This window comes from Agelaius tricolor, unplaced genomic scaffold (genome assembly GCF_023055355.1).
Source record: "Agelaius tricolor isolate 1412-34295 unplaced genomic scaffold, bAgeTri1.0.p SCAF_1, whole genome shotgun sequence".
In the NCBI taxonomy this organism is placed as follows: Eukaryota; Metazoa; Chordata; class Aves; order Passeriformes; family Icteridae; genus Agelaius; species Agelaius tricolor.
Window position 1 is genome coordinate 74,644,941 of NW_027269261.1, and position 20,488 is coordinate 74,665,428.

The following is a 20,488-nucleotide window of genomic DNA, read 5'->3' on the forward strand; positions in this document are numbered from 1 at the left end:
TGATGTGTTGCAAATGGCATGAAAAAGGAAGAGGTAACATCAACAAAGCCGAAAGGATGTTGAAAATAAGTATATGCCAGTGAAGTGCTACCAGCTACAGTTGCTTTGTGTTAAAATATGCCAGACAGTTATCTGTGAGCTGGCACTTTATTTTTCCTGGGCCAATACAACCCTGAATTCAGGGGAAGGACTCCCTTCTGCAGTAGGCTCATGCCTTTTGAATGAGACCTGTTGCCAAAACTCCCCCAAGGAATATATGAAGTAGAATTCATGGCTCTGATAAAACTTGGTGTTTACTGGTTAGAAATTTAGCTTGATCCATCAAACTCCTTCATCATGCAGTACCAGCAAAGCACTTAAACTCATGCTAAATCCATACCCATGGGTAAACTCTAGACATTTGTCTTGGAATAAGTTTTTTTTTTCTGAAAATGACATTTACGAAGCTGGTAATTTATTTAGGGTTTATTTATTATGTGACTGAAGGGGACACTGGTTTTAATTCTTATGATCAGCTACATGTAGCTACTCTAGCATCCACTTTGCTGCTGCTCCTTGTCATGAAGATGTCCACCAGCACTCAGTAATTCTATAATGTGACAATACTGACAAGGAGAAAATTCCTACAGAATCTTCATGGATCTGAGAAGGAAATGGGGACTTTTCTTAAGCAAACATAGTGGCACAAGAGATTGCTTTCTGCTTAGTGCAAAGGCCAGGTCTATTTAAAGCAAGCTTTAAAAGAATGGATTCTGTTTATGAGTACAAAGTGGTATAAAGTCCACCTTTCTTGTGAATCAAAGCCACTCCAGTTGTGAGAATGTTCACCTTTTTCAAAGGATGGGTGATCCAGATGTTGAATTTCATGAGGCTTCCTCAGTAAAGAATCAGCCCTAGGTCCCAGTCCAGAAGGGCACTTAAACTGACCTCCATGTAGCTACTCCTAGGCTAGACCCTTGTCTAGCAAAGCAGGGTAATCCCACAGAGCTCAGGCAGGAACCACAGGGTGGAGATGCTGAATTGCTGCAGACAGTGTCCATCCTGGCCATTCCTTATGGACTGAGCACCACCTACAGCAGACCCTTCTGTGTCCCTCTTGCAGACACTTTCCATAACCAAAGTCTGGACGCTGGCAGAACTCCCAGCATCACAGCCATCTGCCACAGAATGAGAGCTTAAGCTGGAGATGAATTTTTCTACCTAAGGGACAGTTCTATCATTTGAAGATGGTGGGAGTAGTTCCAAAGTAACTTCAGGCAGGATTAAGCCTGTGGACATTTCAGTTTTCCATCACATATGCCACTTCATCTGCACATGCTTCATCACACAAAGTAAATGAATGTTTTTCACACTCTGTAACAAAGCATCTATTGTTTGCAAAGCACCTGGGTATAATTGTTGAATAACTTTTTATTTTTGCCTTTAGCCTCTACTCTGCTTTCTCAAACACAGCTGACTGATTTTCTTGTATAGTTCTGCTCTTCCTGCAACTGTAGTACCAAGCAGATTGGAGAAGCCCATCCATAACAATTGCAGCTGTTTCTGCCTCTTCATGTCCATCATGGTTATACATTAACTGCTATGTTTGCATTCTAAATTCAAGTGTAAACTTAAGCAGACCCCAAAGTCAATGTTTATATCTTTTAAACCTCTAAACATCAACATTTTATCTAATGTGTCTGTGCATGTGTGGAAGCACATGTTCCTGCATTAGTCATCCTTGATACAAAGCAGTTCCTTCTGTTTGATGTTTTAAACAATAAGTTATACGATATTTCCAAGATTGCTGTTGGCAATAATTACCGGTAGAAAATATGTTTTCCTCATAGGAAATTACAGTGCTGTTTGGTATTATTAGTTCTTACCACTGTTTTCTGACTCCTTTAGAGGAATGACAGAGATTGCTTCCTCAAGAGCAAAGGATAAACTGGAAATGAAACTAATGTTACACTTCACTGAAGAACCTTACAGTAAGACAGGCAACTTACCAGGAAGAAAATGTGATCAGATAATAGTATATTTCTTGAGGTAAACTTATTTTCAAAAATTAGTCAACTATTTGCAGGTTATTTTGATACAAATGCAGCATTTAAGAGCTGTATTGCAGCATGTCAAAGTTCAGATAAACTGCACAGCACATGAAAATCACAGACTCGCAGAGTGGTTTGTTTTGGAAAGGACTTTAAAGATGATCCTTGCCATGGGCAGGGACACTTTCCATTAGAAAAGGCTGCTCAAAGCCCCATCCAACCTGTCCTTGAACACTTCCAGGGATGGGGCACCCACAGCTTCGCTGGGCAACCCATTCCAGTGTCTCAGCACCCTCAGAGTAATAAATGTGTTCCTAATATCTAATCTAAACTTGCTCTCTGTTGATTTAAAGCCATTCCATCTTGTCCTATTACTCCACACCCTTGTAAATTCCTGTCAGCTCTTGTATAGACCCATTAGGTATTGGAAGGTGCCATAAGGTCTCCCAGAGCCTTTGTTCCTCCAGCCTGAACAGTCGCAACTCTCATGGGAGAGTCTTTGGCCATAATCATCCCATTGAAGTCAGATTATTTTATTCTTGTACCCTCTGCATGAAGTCCCTTGGAAGGACAAGAAAAACTCTGTGTGCATATCTGCAACTCGATGTTCAGCAGTAGCAATTTAGAAATAAACTGTAAAATCTGTGGAGCAGAAATGTTATTTTTCCTGATAGCCTAAGTAGCCTCTGTGATGCTGAAGCCAACTTGACTGGGGCTTTTTGCACTCCCATGTAGTATAACTCTTTCTTAGATGCAAAAAAAAAGATCGAGTCAGGCACGCAGGACTCTTTCCTTTGGTTACAATTAATGGAAAATTATCAATTTAATTTTATATTGTCCAATTTACCTTTACAGAGGCCAGGAGTGGGAATTTAAAGTTGTCAATGTGCATATTTTAAAATATTTCTGAAGCATTTTGTAATAACAGATTATTGTGAAATTATCCTGCTGTGAGGCAGATTTGCTAAGGGAGGCATTAATTAAATGTTCTGGAAGAAAGAGACTGAGAATTTGTGGAGGTTTTGTGGAAGTCTCTTGTGTGACAGAAGAAAGCATCACTTCAGGCTTTTCCATGTCAGTATTGCCAGCACCTGACAAAAGATGTCCCCAGTCTCTGCATGGTCCTTAGCCAACACAAACAACAGTCTGATGTAATAGCAGTAATAGAAATTAAATGGCAAATGGTGAAATAGCAGATTCATTCTGTGAAAAAAACCTGACAGTAAATGATGGTTTTGTAAGGCAGAGCATCAGAAGTGTCCAGGGAAGCTGTAGTGTCAATATGGGAAAGAAAGATGTATGGAAACAAACTGTAGAGAGTGAGAGACTAATGACAGGGTAATGAGGTTACTTGGTTTTCACAGGGCATAAGACTTGGCTATTAAAATCACTCTGCTTCCTCAAAAGAATATTTTAAAGTGTACATAGTGGTTGAAGCACTTTCAATCAGACCAGTGTCATGGGAGCTTTGGCTTCCTTAGCCATGAAAAGGTGATTAACATTGAAACATTTAGTAAAGGATGCTTGATGATGAATTCAAGGGAGAAGATAAAAAATCCCTCTGTATTATCACTGTGAGCAAATTTCTGCTCATGAATGATGTGAAATTATGGTAAAGAAAGAAAATCGTAAGGGAGAAAAGGACTACTGGAAGGTGGTAGATGTGGCAGGTGATGTGCAGGTCATGTAAATTTCTAAAGTATGGAAAATAAAATCACATTGCAAACCTTTAAAAATCATCAAAATTATTAGTTAATTGTCTTAACAGACACAGGTGGGAGAACTGACAGAGCTGGAATATAAATATGAAGGGACCTAACACTCTTGGGAAAGAAGAGCAGGGAGAAAGGAAGAGGATGTGCTTGTCTTAGCATCCACATATTAAAGACAAGAGACCTGTTGAATATTACATTCACCAGAGCATGACAGATGGAATTAAGGGACTTCTAAGAAAATTTGGAGCTATCCAAAGTGCAATATGTAATATGGTTGATGGTTGTAGAGTAGGGAATCCACAACATACACTGTTCAGCTACTTCTCACAGTGCATTGCTTTACCTATATATTTATATATATAAAATATATATATCTATATAAAAATATATATTTAATAGAGCAGAAAAAGAAATTGGCAGACAATATATGCAGTTTGATACAGAGGATGATGCCTCATTTGAAGATGAGGCAGATTGGCTTCATATTTTCACAAAAGGGTAACACCTGTGCTAGAACAGAAATGCTTAACACATTTACAACATAAAGCTCTATTCACTCACTAATCTCCTTAAATCCTGCCATAGTCAGTGGAGAAATAGGTAACACTTGTCTAATCTGTCTAAGTCAGTACTTAAGGATGAGATGAACCATGTACTTTCGTCTGACTGTGAAGAAAGAAAAATTAAGCTTTAGATACCCACATTTAATCAGGTGAATCCTATGACAGGCATAAAATAGAGTTGTTTAGACTGAACAGGAGACAAATGAAGAACATAGAAAGAGTTTTCAAGTAAAGGGCAGTAATTTAACTTACATGTCCATGGTAGATGAGGTAATATATAATGGAGTACATTGCAACAAAAGTGATTCAGATTAGATTTTAGTTAATGATATGAGCAGAATTCTAGATGGGATTTCCTATGAAGATAATGAAACTTTCATCATGTGTGCTTCCTAATGACAGGACGCATAAGTACCTGCTGAAAATAACATAGTACCATTGATTCATCTTAAGAAAAAGACACCAATGGAGATCCCTTCCAGCCCTGTAATGTCATACACACTGATTAAATAGACAAGAGTAGCATTGAGGATTTCAGAACCCTTAATGAGGGACAGTTTACCTTAGAAGAACCAAGCAAAACAGGTGAACAGATGCAACATAGAATGATTGAGGAAACCCAAATAAAGGTAAAGCATGCCTAATGTCAGACATTAGTTAAAAGCAAATATGAAAGTTCATAATGTGACTGAATTTGGGTATGTTTTTAACCTTCTCCAGTTAGCATTCTCCAACTATTCAGGCTCAGTTGAGTTAGCACTGCCATGCATTGTCCCCATAAGCAGTTTGTGTGGGGGAAGAATCTAATTCTGTGGAAACAAGCCATTCTATTCCACTTGGCCTCAGGGTCTCCGAATAGTTTCTGGCTCCACTTCATACACTGGTGCAGATACAGCCTACATTTGTACCTGCAAAAGCAACAACAGTTTGGTTGTTGAAAACAGACTGTGGAAGTTTGACTTCACAATTGTCAAAGCAGAAGCTGGAAAGGTGCATTTTGTGTTGGCAGAAGGGTAAAACAGACTAGGAAAGGCTTTTTACTAAGCTGTTGATCAGTGAAGGGACAAAGCACTATCCAAACAAAGCCAATGTGGAAATATGTGCTTTACAGCCTGCCCTTTATGGAACAATTTAGTAGATTTTTCTGTAACCAGTGAGTACTTGATGAAGGTACAATGAAAGGCACTATAATTTTCCAAACCATCAGGCCATGTTTGGGAGAACTATGCTATGCACTGCGTTTAAGAACAAACCTATAAGGCTCTAATGTCAATGAAGGGCAAACTAATAAAGAGCTTTGCTCAGATTTCTGTGTAAGAAATGTGGAATAGCTAAGTAAATTGTAGCCACTCTTCAGTTTTTTATTTCAAGTCTAGTAGAACTGATGTTCAGTACTTGTAATAATACACTAAACAAGAATGTTGTTTTCTTAATAAATAGTGACAAATATTGCTGAAAAATTAGCTCAAAATTGGATTAATATAAACACCATCATACTGAGATATACTGTTGACTTACACAGGAAATAATAGCTGGAAATGAGGTCCAAAGTCCATTTTGCCTGGTCTCATTTCCAACAATAGTCAGAACAAAATGCTTCCAATAAATAGGCAAAAATTCTGCATTAGAAAGGTCTGCCAGTTAGTAAAGGCATTGTTCTTTGAGGTAAAGGCTTAAAGACCTGAGGCATTTGTAGTTACAGTATGCAGCTCTAAATTATAGTATGTTAAGAGAATTCTAAATATTTCTTGACTTCCAGTGTCTTTGTCCTCTCTTGCTAATTTCTTGGCCCTGAGAGGTTCTTACTGTAATGGGCTGATGTAAAGTTGCTTTCCTTTCACATGTTTTTCTACTTTTTAATATTCTTTTATATTACAAATGATTTGCAAAATATTTTTTAATAACTCAAGAGTTCTCTTCTGGGCCTGGTTGCACATCAGGTTTGTGGCTTTTAATCAATAGTGAGCTGTCTTTCATTAAAAGACAATGTCAAACACAAGGGAGGACAGAGACCAGATGCAAAATATTGTTTTACTGAAGAATAAATGAATCAACTGAGTGACATTCAACCTGGAAAAATAAAGCTAATGGAATACATAAGAATTTTTTTTAAATATCTAAAGCATAGGTTCTCTATAGATAGGGAACAGAATCAAGGGAGCCAGAAGTAGTGAGTGAGTGAGCGTTGCCAGGAAGGGCCATTAAACTTGTTGTGCTGCAGAGTCTCAGAATACCCTGCAGAAGTACTGAGAATACCCACAGCCTGCACCACAGTCACAAGGGGATCACTGATCTCTCACAAACCCCTTCAGTTCTTTAGTCATTCCTTGGTGAAAAAAAGACAGTATCTTAGTATGTATGACCTTCACAAAACAGTGTAAGGTGTCTCTCCACTCTCTGTATTCATCTGCTTGAGGGGTTGGTTGATCTGAGTAGTGGCACCAGCTTTGCATGTTGTAAGCATCATGAAGGCAGGGCCATGCTTTTCTTTTCCTCTGAATTTGTCCACTCTAGAAACTGTTACAGTATGTTCTTCCAAGGTTGATGCTGCTTAAACTGTACTATCTGGACCTTGAAATAAAAATTTGGCTTTGTGTTTCTCCTTGTATCCATTGCAGAGCATAGCTCCTACTAACTTATAAAATAGAACAATGTGTAGGACTTAATAAATTTACACCTACAGCCACAATCTTGTTGATAGAGTCAACATAATCTAAAGCCAGCAGCAGTGGGGAAATGAAGTGAGCTCGGGTAACCCTTTGTAGTCTTATGTTTGTCTGATGAACAAGCTATTAAAGAATGTGTGTGTGCATCCATTATGTTGTCTAGATTGGGGCTATCTTCACAACCACTCATTTTTGTTGGAAAAGGAACTATTTTGATGATTTCCTGAAAACTATTAGCCAATGAAGTTGAAAAGGATTTTTTTCCTTTGTTATTGTCCCTTGTTTCATTAGTATGGCATCTCTTTCTGTCTATTCTTTCAATCACTTTAAATTCATTTCCGTAGCCCAGCAAAGAACACAGTATCATTTTTATGTAATTAATATACAGGAAAATTTATATTTATGTATAAATTATATGATTTATACATAAATAATATTTAAATAATAAAATAATACTTAAGTAATTAATATACAGAGCAAACCAAACAGAATGAGCTCTAGTCACAGCACTACAACACACTACTATTTTTAAATTAATCTAGGGCATGTATATCTCTGAAAATTTATCAGGATTAAGTCAGAAATACATAACCTTTTGTATTTTATGGATATGTGCGCTGTGTTTAAGTAATTTTTTTCAAGAGTTCTTTCCATAAAACATAGTTCCAGATCATCTCGAATTTTCTCAGGCAACATAGTGTGACCCCTCAGTTTTTAGTGTGAGTTTATGATTAATTTAGCCCTAATCTAATCTTTTGTTTGCAAATAAGCAAGCAAATCTTCTTTGGATATTCAATAATCAAGCAAGAATTTTAAAGACTTGAGGAAAAACACATATTTCTGTCCAAGTACAGGAAATCTCTGTATTGCTTCAAAAATCAAGTATAAAGTTTATCTGTCCTGAGTAAGAAATGTGTGCAATTTGCACAACTTCCCAAGTTCTAGCATAGATCTCTTGATATCCAGCGAGTCAGCAGACGAGAAATTAGTTTTGACTATTGTTCTAAAATCTTTAGAAAACAATGATAATAATTCTAGGCATGCATTTCTTAAAAATCAGGAAGTTTTCTATTTCACACATGGTTTGCTTGGCTACACTGTGGCTGTATCAATGTGTTTGAAGTTTAGCTCAATAGATATAGGTATCCATCTAATGACTGGCTGCTTGAATTGGAGATTAAAGAACCCGAAGCATTGAAAAGCTTGATTGATTTCAGTCATTATTGTTTGTGAAAACTAATAATTTAGCTGAAGGATATTAAGTCCTTGCTGTGACACTTTGGGTTAAAGAGCTACCAATGATATAAAGCACTCTATTCTTTTCTGGATCCTTGATTTGAGTCCAATCAGGATTCCTCTATCACAAAACCCCAACAAATAAATCAAACACATTTTGGCACAGTTTGTCGTCTCTGCTTAGCAAATGTATGAGACTGAACTGACACTGATCCTTAATCACCTTTAATCCATGGAGAGGGAATGATCCTACCAGGGCAGGAAAAAGGTCACTGGCAGGATCATGGGGAGAAGCTAAGTTGGCAGTAAATTGCATAAGCCTGACCTGGGAATAAATGAGGAGCTTCATTTTCAAAGTAATCTGTGTATATAAAAGATCTGCAAAAGTTACAGCATTTTAAGGTATTTATGTGTTAAAAACACAATAAATATGGTGTTTGTCTGTTAAAACTTTGATTCACTTTTAAGCTCTTCGGCCTAATTGTTTATAATAGTTAATTAACACTAGCTTTTTTTGCTACTAAATCTTGGTAACCTGGTTGTGAATTACAAGGGGTATCAGCAGCTTGAGATGGAATAGAACATGATAAAAACTTCGGGGTTCTACAGCTGTCACCAGGTACCTTGGCCAGTTTCTGTAGGTTTGCAACCACATTTTTTTGTTTGTTTTGTTAGAAATAAACCATATGAAGGAATATTTACAAAGGCCATGATACTGGAAAAATTCGTGTTATAAGCTTCAGTTTCTGCGCTTTGGATTATCCCATTGACTCATACTGACTCATTATGCATCAGTCCAGTATATGCAAAAGTACACATTTGAAGGAATGTGATTATGCCATGAAAATTAAGAACAAAGCCCACTCAAATTTGCTTTAGACTGTTAAACCAGATCAACATATTGAATAAGCAAAAAGATGTTTACAGGAAAAGCTAAAGAGCTTCTATATTTCTTTTCCTAGAAATCCTTGACTGGTTCAAAGCCAAATTGTTAGGAGCCTGTTTCCTAGATAGGAATTGAGAGTGCAGGGGCACTGGACTTTTGCCTTCCATGCAAAGGATAAGAAAAAATAATTTTTGTTCCTTTCTTCTAAACTTTTTTCAGGAGAGAACTGCAGTTTATGTATCCTCAGCTGGTAGGGAGATGGCTTCATAAGTCACATCCCTGCAAGACAGGATTTAGGATTTAACTCCAGCCTTGATACTGCAAACCATCCTTGCCCACTAAGGAGCTTTCAATCCCCTGTGTGTGTCTGTGACTGGAGTTGTGGAGCACTCACACTCGTGTCTGTGAGAACACCCTCCCCATTTCAGGGTCTGAATATCCACGTTACCAAAAGAGCTGATGTGAGTGGTGTACATCTCACTTACACATCCCATCACAGCAGTGCTGTGGTTCTTCAGACCCTGAATGTTCTCATGATTTATCACTGGGTGAAGTCCCTCCTTCGGTCCCTTCTTGCTTTTGGGAGGAAGCTCTACAAGTGCACAACTTCTCATAAAGCTCATCAACCACACCGTACACCTTCATTTTATGGCAGGATCAGCTTATTTCAGTTGAACTAAGTATCAGTTAGGGACTGGTGGAAGACACACAGATTTCAAACTACAGGACAGTTGTCATCCTTCAGATATTTAACACTGTCACTTCAAACATTCCTGCTAAAAGTAGAGGCAGAAGTGTGTGTGTGCAGTATTAGGTCCTCCAAGCCTTTGGTATTGGCTTCACTAAGCCAGTTCAGAGAAAGATTTTAAGTTCAAAAAGCACAGTTTTCTCACAGAGGCATGTTTTGACTTCGGGTACTTTCAGACTAACCTTCGGCTCTGTTTTTGAGGTTTTCTTCATCAGATAGCTGTGAAGATTTTGTTACTTGATCACTGTAAAAAGCAACGTTCAAGGTAGTGGTGAGCAATAATAAGGGAATATGATGAATTTGGCTCTGTAAATTTCATTATTGATAAAGAAATATATTTTTCAAGGACTAATTATTAGACATTTTTACACAATGTTTTTCACTTGCAAGTATTTTTAAGACAGTCTACAAAACACACTTCATTGTCATAGCAGCCTGAAGCGTGTTTTTAAAATGAGAAAACTGAGACATAGAGATTTTTTAATTTGTACTGGGTCTCAGAGGATTTCAGTGATTTCAGAGGATTTTAGTTCACAAAAATTCCAGGCCTCTTGACCTTTCATCCCACAGTCTTATCTTTCACTTGTAATGATTTTTCAGAATACTAATTTCAGTCTTCTTTTACTTTTACTGAACCCTGGATATTTCTCTCTTCGGTGACGGTGGTGGATGCCAAACAGATGGAAGCTACACACTCACCCTAGCCCAGGATGGACACTGAGGTCTCAGCTCCAGCAGAGCTTCCACACAGCCCATTAAGTGCATTTCCTACATTTGTATTTTGAGCCACAGTTCTGCAGGTTGCTGGATGTGCTTTATTTTTGTGCAGTGAATGGTTCTGCAGGCTTGGGTGAAACAGCTTTCACACAGGAAGTTCAGCATGTGGGCTCTACATTGCATTTTGTATTCTACTTGAAATCATGACAATAAAACCCAATAAATATTTTTCCAGGACTCTTGGTAATGATTCTGGGATTCTAGAGATTTCCTGCTAAAGCAGGCATTGGCACAGGTTGGAAATCTTTCCAGAGTCAGTAACACCAGGTAGCAAACACTGTGCAGGTGATCTCACAGGACAACCTTCCTCTTCAAACCCAGTGACAGATTTCAGACGCCATTCATTTTTTAAGTGTCAATACCTGGTTGTGCCCAGTTCACAACCTGATTTTCAGAACTGCTGAAAAGCTCAAAGTTACAGTCCTTGAGAGCTTTTTTAGATGGCTTTCTAATTGCACACAAAAGAGGTAAGTTCTGAGTTATTTCCTTAGAAAAAGCCGTTTGGTATTCATGAAATAAGGAAACAGAACAAGTTTTTTTTTGAAAAGGAAAGAACTAAATATTCAAAAAATGCCAAGGTTAGCAGAGTGTAGTATTAGGAAATAGCAGAGAGATTTCTCCCTGAACTTGTGACTTAGCTTTTGAGAAAAATAGCTTTTTTGAAGAAGCCTGATTGACATTCCATAGCAGCCAGAGAGAAGGTTACTGTTCCTGCTTTATAATGGTATAGCTTTAAATATAGCTTTCCCCAAACATTAAACATCTTACAGTAATGTGGATTAGAGGGAAGCAGTGGATTTAGGATATTTTGACTTTAATAAAAATATTTGCAGTGTTCCCATTATGTTTTAAAAAAGTTTGGGAAATATGACATACCTGACGGCACCTACTAGACAGATGTATGACTGCCTGGAAAATGAGATTCAGGAAGATTTTTGAAACTAGAAAGATATATCTAGTAGGGTTTTGTGACAGTCTTATCTTCATTCCTTTAGTATTTAGTAGCTGTTCCCTATGTGACCAGCAGAACATAGTGTGTGTGTTTGCTGAGGTTACAGAAAGCACCATACTAGAATAGGCTGCAGATGTGCTGGAGAGGGACAGGATCAAAGTGACCTTCATAAGCTAAGACAGGTGCTGGGGAGCAAGGAGAGAACAGTGCTGTCATTCCTTAGGGAGCCAAGTTGTTGTCTGTGTAAATTTCTTACAAGGGTGGTAAATTACTGGTTAAGGAATAGTTCCACAAGAAAATATAATGGGAATATTGTGTGTCACAAGTTCATGTGTGTTAATGTGTTGTAAAATGAAGCATGATTCTCATACATATGAAGAGGTACAAGGGCTGAAAGAGCTGCAGCTCTGCTGTTGAAGAGAGAGAGATTCACTGGCATGAGCTGAAATTCAGCATCAGTAAAATTCAAGAGAGAGATGAGCCACTGGTCATATCTACGGGAAACCAAGAAAGAATAGTAGCAGATGTAGAGAATGGTATCTAAAAGGTGAGGTTGATGTAAGTATAAGGTATCTGGCCTTTGTAGAGATTTGCCCTAAAATTAATTTTATTAACTGTGTTTACAATTAGAGGAGCTCAGGGCAACACACTTAAAGTGAATGCGTCAAATATGTGTACAGATCAGTTTCCTGAGGCAGCAAGGTTCATAATTAATTGCATATGACATTAAAAAGTATTTCCTTTTATTGTTTTGTATTTAAATGTTTTGTGCTCTAAGAGAGGGAAGAGCAGTGTGTCATAAAGTAACACAAACGTGATGGCAACAGATGTTTATTGTACTTCTTTGATTGTTTTGCCCACCATTGTCAGTTTTGCAGTGTCCCTCAGGGGTTGTGGCTGTCAGCATACAGAGTAAATGGTTCTTCAGGTGTGGTCACATGGTGTAGTGGTACTGCAGAATTCCATAGTGGTACTGCAGAATTCTGCATCATCTTCCTCCTACTGTTTAAGAAACTTGGTCTATGGTCTGATTGGACTTTTGAGTTAATGTGGACAGTGAGCACCAGTCATCTTGGCGATCTCTGGATTCTGATTGCATTCTTTGCATTGATTATAAGCTTGTAATGGAAAAAACACTGGTTTTTTTTCTGCATGTATCTTGATTTCTTTAATTTGAACTTCATTACTGCATTGATTTTTTTTCTCTCTTCTCATTGGCTCTGTCTCATTCTCACTGCCTGTTCCTCACAACCTAACTAACATCATGTCCTGTGTAAATGCTGTCAATAAAGGACCTACCTGTTTACCTGATGATTAAGAAATCAGGTACCCATTTGTTTTTAATATTGACCTGGACTAGAATCTTCGGCCAGGATTCATTCCGCTTCAATTTAGTAATTAATTAATTCAGTAATTAATTCAGATTAAGGTCTAAAGGTTTTATCCCTGAAAATAGAGTCATCTTGAAAAGTGATTTAATCAATAGCAGAAATTATTAATTTGCCAGGTATGTTCAGTAATTATTTCGAGATTTTAAAACAAAATTTCAAATTTTATTAATTTATTAGGATTTAATTACATTTTATTATTATAAATTTATTATTTTTAAAATTGTGATGACTCTAGACCTTCTTTATTGTTATGAAGACCAGATTATCTAAGCCTATTTTTTTATTTGCTTCCAAACTCCTTATCATATTAAAGCCTTTCATTTTATAGATGTTTAATTCCAGCCAAAGTTTGTTGTGTCATATGTGAGAGAGTTTTTTAAAGACCTGTAATTTTTGTAATCTAGTTATGCATACTTCAGAATTTAAAGATCAGTAAAATCCTATTTTCCTTTGTAAAATCAGTAGCAATTAGATAGTATTTTCTACTCCCAAAGCCACAGAAGAGGGTGATTCTTGTGTAGCAAGATTGTTACTAACTCAGCAATTCTCAATTTGGAGTTCTTTCAAACCCTAAATATACCTTCTAGCCCTGATGTATTTTGTGTTCTCTCCCCACTGTTGCTTCTTCTCGATATCTCACTACTCAAAGAGAAATTGTTATCACCAGAAAAAGAATATAGAGAGCAAAACCCTCCTGAATGTATTGAACAAGAAAGTTGGATGCCATAAAGGAAAGTCATTTATTTTCCAAACAGCATCATTATCTTCTTTAGCTGCTCCCTTAGCCTATACAAATTCTGTTGTCGGCCTCTTGTTTCTGATATACCTAAGGAATATTTTATTGTTTATTTTTAAATCCTTTAATGTTTGTTCTTGGAAACCTACTTCGGCTCTTTGCAATTTCCTCTTACTTAACGCCTGCTGAAGTTTAAGTTCCTGTTTATTGGTTTCCCTAGGATCATGTTTCCAAAATTTGAAGGATTCCTGTTTGGTTGAAATAGACTCTTGAACCTTGCTGTTCATCCGGTTTAGCTTAATCCTGCCTTCCTGGTTCCCTTTCTTGCACAGTGCCCAAAACTTCAGAGACATTTCCTTTTGAAGTACTGCCCTTACTGCCTTTGCTGTCTTACAGTTTTACTTTTAGTATCCCTGTGACTCATCTCAGCTTACTACATGTGTGAATTTCACTTCAATTCTTACTATTTACTGAAAAAAAACACCCAACCCACCCAGAAGTATGAGCAGAGTGCACTGAGAACAGGAGGTAGGACAGAGGACCCAGGAAGATGGGAGAAGAGGAGCAGGACAGTACTTCTGTTCCCACTGTATGACTGAACTGGGAGTGGAGAGCTGCCTGCAGCGTCCCAGTAGTGTTGAATCTGTCAGGTTCTGCCCTGAGGGCCACTGCTATTGTCATCCCTGGCCTCCATCCACTGCAGGTACTGCAAGGTAATGCAGCAGCTCTGACTGCCCATCTGCTATCTCCTGTGGCCTGCTAACAAGAATTGCATTTTGGGCTGAAAAGTAGAAGTCCTGACATAGTGAGATCCTACAGGGTGTTTGGTACAAGTCCTGTTGCCACAGATATCCTGCCAAATCCAGGCTATTGCACTTGGTGCTTTGTGAAATCCTCTAAATCCAGGGAGACAACTTGGTCACCTGAATATCCAGCACTTAGAGTAGCAAGGGCTGCTCTCCACATCCTGCCTTCTGACACAGACCAGGGCTTTTGGCAAACAGCTTCAGTTATAGGTAATAGTCTGAGCACTAAAGTCATAGAGTTACCACATTAGAAACATAACTCAATCAGAAATTAACTGCATTCCTATGGAATTCCTCATTATGGACTTACAGAGTGGTTTGGATTGGAAAGGACCTTAAAGATCACCCAGTTCTAACTTCCCTGCTATGGGTAGGGACACCTTTCACTAGACTTGGTTTTTCAAAGCCCCATCCAACCTGGCCTTGAACACTTCCACGGATGGGGCATCCACAGCTTCTGAAGCAACCTGTGCCAGTGCCTCACAGTAAAGAATTTCTCCCTCACAGTCAAGAATTTCTTCCTAATATCCAATCTAAACTTGCTGTCTTGAGCTTGAGGCCATTCCCCCTTGTCCTATTACTCCATGCTCTTGTGAGAATTCCTACTCTGTCTCTGTTGCAGCCCCTTTGGATACTGGAAAGTGCTATAAATCTTCCCCAAATCCTTCTCTCATCCAGGCTGAACAGCCCCAACTCTCTCAGCCTGTCTTCACAGGAGAGGTGTTACAGCCCTGTGGTCAGTTTAGTGACTCTCCTCTGGACATGTTCCAATTGTCTTTCTTATCTCTTGTTTAAGTTTTTCCTGGATGATTTTTGAAGATACATTTAAAGATGTGCATCCTTCTAAAAACAAGGAATTTAATCCATCAGTTTGAGGCTGAATTGAGAGGACAACAACCAGTGTCAGGATATGAACTTAGCAATGCTGTAGATGCACAGATTTTGCCAGCTGCACCACAGGATTGGATGACTGGGTTGCTAGAAATGAAACTGCACAGCGACTCCTTTTCCCAGCAGAGTAGGGTGGGACCAGCAGATTTGTTGGATTGTCTATGACAACCCTTTCATCTTGTCAAGGAAAGGAAGAACTTGCACAAGCTGCATTCAATGTTTAATTGAAGAAGGCAGAGCTCTGCAGGCCTGTAACTGAATTGCATCTGCTTTGGCTGGCTCAGAAGTAAATATTACTTTCTAGGATTTTTTTTATTCATTTGAAAGCACTGGCTTTGTCTGTTAACATTTGATCTCCAGTGGCATCACTCATCTCTCCAGTGGCATTCTGTTTCCTTAGAGCACTGCTGGAATTCGGCCAACTCCATGTTTTGGTCACCACCAAAGACCTGTGTGATTGCCACTTCCTCCCCTATCTCACAGTGTGAGAATGTTTTACTCCTGTCTCAAAGCAGCATCAAATCCAACACTGTCATTACCTACTTGTGCACAAAACTTAATTGGTTCGGATTTTTAAAATTATCAAAGTCTTTCAATTTTCTCCTCTTTTTCAGGAGAAGATTTAGTATCTTAAAATACTTTCAGTTATTTTGAGACCTAGAAATTGAAATGTTTTTTGATAATTTAGCCATGTTGGTTTTACCGGTGAGAAAGTAGAACCGGTGAGAAAGTAGAATATTGTCATTTATTCCCACATATAGGTTGTGAATGTCTCTGTGATCAGAGGTCAGGAGAGGCTTGGTCATTTTATTAGCCCAGTAAGCTAACTGGTCCAAAAAAGAGCTAAAAGAAGCGCTAATTCTTTGGCTAGCTTCACATTTCTTCAGTACAGCGTGATGATGACAGAAATGGATAGCCCTTATTAAAACACTCTCTCATATTCTGGAAACATAATGCATGGAGCAACTCCTGATTCTGCAGTTGAATACAAGGTTTTTTCTAGCAGCAGAATTCATAATCTGCAGTGCTTGTTCAAAGCCAGGCTTTGGACTGTATGATGAGCTTCTGTAGGGTCTGTTGTATGAGAAGTCAGGCTAGGTGGACAGTGTGATCCTTCTGTGTCAGAATGTTTAAATTGGGGAATATTTAGGCATCCAGAAAAACCAACCCAACTAAGCACTTTTCAGAAGTGCTTAGTTCCCATTGCTGTCTAACATATAAGGGACATGCCTGAACTCAAGACTTCATAAAATTAATTAGGTGTCCAAATGTTAGACTCCGTCATTTATGTCTCTAAAACAGTGTCTTGCAGATCAACTCAAAATAAATTGCACTAAGCTATTTTTAATACTTTACATTCCAGAGAGCTAAGACTTAGACATTTGGTGTCCAGTCCAGTCTTGATTGGACACGTGCCATCAATTTTATGAAGGACAACCACATATTTGTAGCTGCCATTGTTTTTTTTACTTTTTTGTGTTGAATGTTCGAATGACTTGCATAATGATATGTCAATATTTTAATCATCTACTGATTAATAATGCCTTGTAATGTATGTTTTGTATTTAAAATCCAGTCTTGAAAACCCTCCATATGGGATTTTCATGCTGACCTTTACTTTTCTAAAAGCATGTAATGAAAGCTATCATTAGAGTTCTTTCTCTGGTCAGGAGAGAAAGTCATCACCCTGGGCTGATCTAGAAGTCTGTAGGATAGATGGATTGAGTTACAATTGAAAAATCCTTTCCCTCTCCATTAATTATGGAATTAATTAATAGGAGGTGAGTTAATTCAGTCTGTATGCCTTTTTAATTGTTAGGTGAGATAAACTCTTCTCTTTCTGCCCGTGGCATTATTTTCCATGGGATTGTCAAGACGATGACTGCTCGAGTTGCTCTGGTTTTTTGCAGAGTTGTGTATGTATTGTACTTTTTAACAGTTTTGCTATGTATTTACATTATTCCCTGTTTCTTTTTCTGTAGCCAACATCTTGTACATGGCAAGCCAAGAAATGATGAAGGTGGTGGAAAGAGACAGTACAACCATAAAGCAAAATTTAAAGAAGGTAACTGTTTAATCCTCAGTTTTCAAAGGAAGCCCACATGCATGAGGTGTTACACACAGTTATATTTATGCAAAACCATGATTTCAGCAGGCTTGATTCTGCTTTTTTGTGAGTGTCATTCCATTAAAGGGATCACTGATTCTTAAAACGCGTTGATCCACACCTTTGTAGATGTAGCATTCATCACTATCAGATGTACCAACCCATCTGGTTTGTTTTCCTTGCTGGAGGAGAAGCAGTCTGTGTTCTGGCTGGACATGAGGTGTGGCTCCCAGTGGGGCCTGTAGTTACCTGGGTTCTGATCACACAGGTGGGGTGTCAGTTATTATCATGGGATTCTCCTGGCTCAATCTTCGTAGCTTCAGAATTGAACAGAGAGGTGTCAGCAAAATTATGGCTCCACCCTTTCACCCATTGGACTGTAACATAAGGGAAATTCCTCAGAGGCTGGAGCTACTACTCTACAGGTGAATTAATTCATTTCAGGGACATTTCTCACACTGAGCTTTCTTGTCTGTATGGATTTATTGTTGAAAGAGATTCTGTAAAGTTCTTATCTGCACCAATCGCATTTTCCCAGTCATGGTTCAAGAGTTGGCACAGGCCAAGAACTGTTCTAATTGGAGTTCTGATGTGGTCACCCTGTGGTCACCATGTTTTGGAGGCTGAAATAATTTAAAATGTGACCGTGGTCAGACAATTCCAAATGGGTTATGAGCCAGAAAACTGTCACATTTAATAAACTTCTATTGTGATAGCCCCTGTGAAAGTAGATAATCAGGGTAACATTTTCTACTGTGTTCCTTTCCTTCTCTACAGTTTTCTGTATCATCCCTGTCTTTTTGCTGGAAGAATGATTCTAGCACTTTGCACTGGAAGAGATTTTCCTCAGAGAGGAGTTTTCTAGGACAGAGGTCCTAGATTTTTAGGACAGAGGTCCTAAAATTACTCCATGCCTTTTAAATAGAAATGGTATAAAGTTCATTTCATAAAACAGTCTTTCTTTTTGTGGCTGAAAATATTTATTTTTTAGTCAGTCCATTTGCCTTCTCTGCACTTTGAAAGGTATGTTCATATTTTAAAGGAATTGAAGTAGCACACATTAACAGGGATCCATGCACTGTACCAGGCATGCCTGGGCTTTCTCATTTTTGTTGCAGAGCACTCAAAGTTCTGCACTTTGTGGGGAATCTCAGAGAAGAGACTGAAGGGCTCACCTTGCAGACTGCAAATACTCCCATTGTCTTTAAAAAGCTTTCCATGGGTTGGATCCAAAGCCCAGTGAATTCAAGGAAAATGGTTGATTTTATTGACTGAATCACTCCTCTGAGTGTCAGGGAGCTGGAGGGTCTGCCTGTTCCCTGAAGGATGAGCCAAGGCTGACCCCACACAGGCAGGCAGTGCCCTCTCCAAGCAGGATGCAGTCCCACAGCACCTGAGCAGGGCACAGGAGCAGGGTCTATCAACTGACCCAGACAAGGCAAAGCAATGTAACAGGTCCAGCATCCCTCCAGAGAATCCAGTCAGGAGCAAAAGGGGACAGGGGCAGAGACAGGAGTGGAGACAAGGCTACAACGTGGGTCCAGAGTCTATCCAGGAGGATTACCAAAGACATGGTAGAAGGGAGGCTGCAAGGTGGGAGCCATCCAGGTGTAAAGCTGTGTACAGTGTAGATCTGATGTTGGTCTGGGACACAGGGCCAGGGCTGGAGTCACTCCACAGTGTAGCTTGGGACTAAAGAAGGACAGAGCTGGAGACCCGGGAGCCCTGCGCAGGAGGTGTGGGCTGGGGCCAGGCAGGGCTGGTGAGGCTGTCAGTGCCCTGAAGGGTGGGACTGCAGGTCCCTGTGCTGGCCAGGCTACAAAGAGTGCAGGAGCAGGACTCCAGGTGCTTGAGGAAATGTTTATCACAAGCACACGTGCTTGAAGTTAAGCAGGAATGCTTTGTTGGGTGGGACAGTGGTGGTGACAATCCGCTGCAGCTCCAGTGACTTCAGGTGGTCAATCAGATGCCTCACATTACAAAAATTCTGATTTCTTGTACTGAATGAAGGCCCACAGCTAACAGTAAAGTTTGCAGGTGTCCTAGTCTGCTCCATCTGTGCTTTTGTTGACTCTGTCAACCTAAGCGTGGCCTTGGCAGGCAGGAGCTGGTTTAAACCTGTGTTAACTTTCTTTTATTGATTTTTCTATGTCCTCATACATGTGTGGCAAACATACTCAAGAAAACAAAAAGCTGAAGCAAGCTTGTACGAGTTAGCTAACTGAAGAAAAAGCAAGTCTTAAAGTGAAGCTAAATGCTTCTCTTTTTTCATCTTCTAGTAATTTCTGGGAATGTAAGAATTAAGGGAAAAATTTTCAGTTGGCATCATGTTAAATTTGAAGAGTATTGACAATAAAAATGGGCTTAACTTATAAAGGTTGGAAGTTTATAAAAACAGGAACTATAGTCCAAGTTGCTATAGAACTGGCAAGCTGTTACTTCAAAAAATTTATACTGTTTAGTAGTCTCTGTGATCATATGGTAAAAGCCAATCTTAACACCTGACTTTGCCAGCTGCTGTGGAATAGAAAAGTTATTTCTGGATCTTATTTGCATTCTGTGATCTGAAAGAAGAGACACAAAATTATTCCAATCTTTCCATGTCCATGTTTAACTACAATTAATACTAGCTAGGGACCAGGAGAAATTTTATCACCAGACTGCGGATTCTTAGTGTAACAAAGTTAATTGCTTGGATTTATGTTGAAAGAATGGGAGCTGGAATATTGTTTGGATAATTAAGTGAGGTTTTTCACTTAAACTCTTTTAAAGTCAGGACTTGTGCACATTAGATAGCAGTGGAACTGTATGAGGAGGATGGAGACCTGTCTTCTAACAAAGTAATATATGATAGAGCCTTTGAAATATTGTGTAAATCTATTTGTCCAGATCAAGCTGTACATGGATGTACAGGAGTTTGAGCTTCATGTTGCAGTGACATGGGGGGTTGTGATAAACCAGAAAATCCAAACAAATAAGGTAAG

General features: G+C 38.8%; 1 protein-coding gene across 1 annotated transcript in view; it reads left to right on the forward strand.

Moving 5' to 3' along the window:
- The window catches only part of LDAH (lipid droplet associated hydrolase), a 117,583-nt gene that overhangs the window by 84,629 nt on the left and 12,466 nt on the right, over nucleotides 1-20,488 (forward strand). Inside the window, exon 6 of the mRNA XM_071440037.1 lies at nucleotides 17,380-17,462. Coding sequence (XP_071296138.1) covers nucleotides 17,380-17,462 — 83 coding nt within the window. The remainder of the gene's footprint in view (nucleotides 1-17,379; nucleotides 17,463-20,488) is intronic.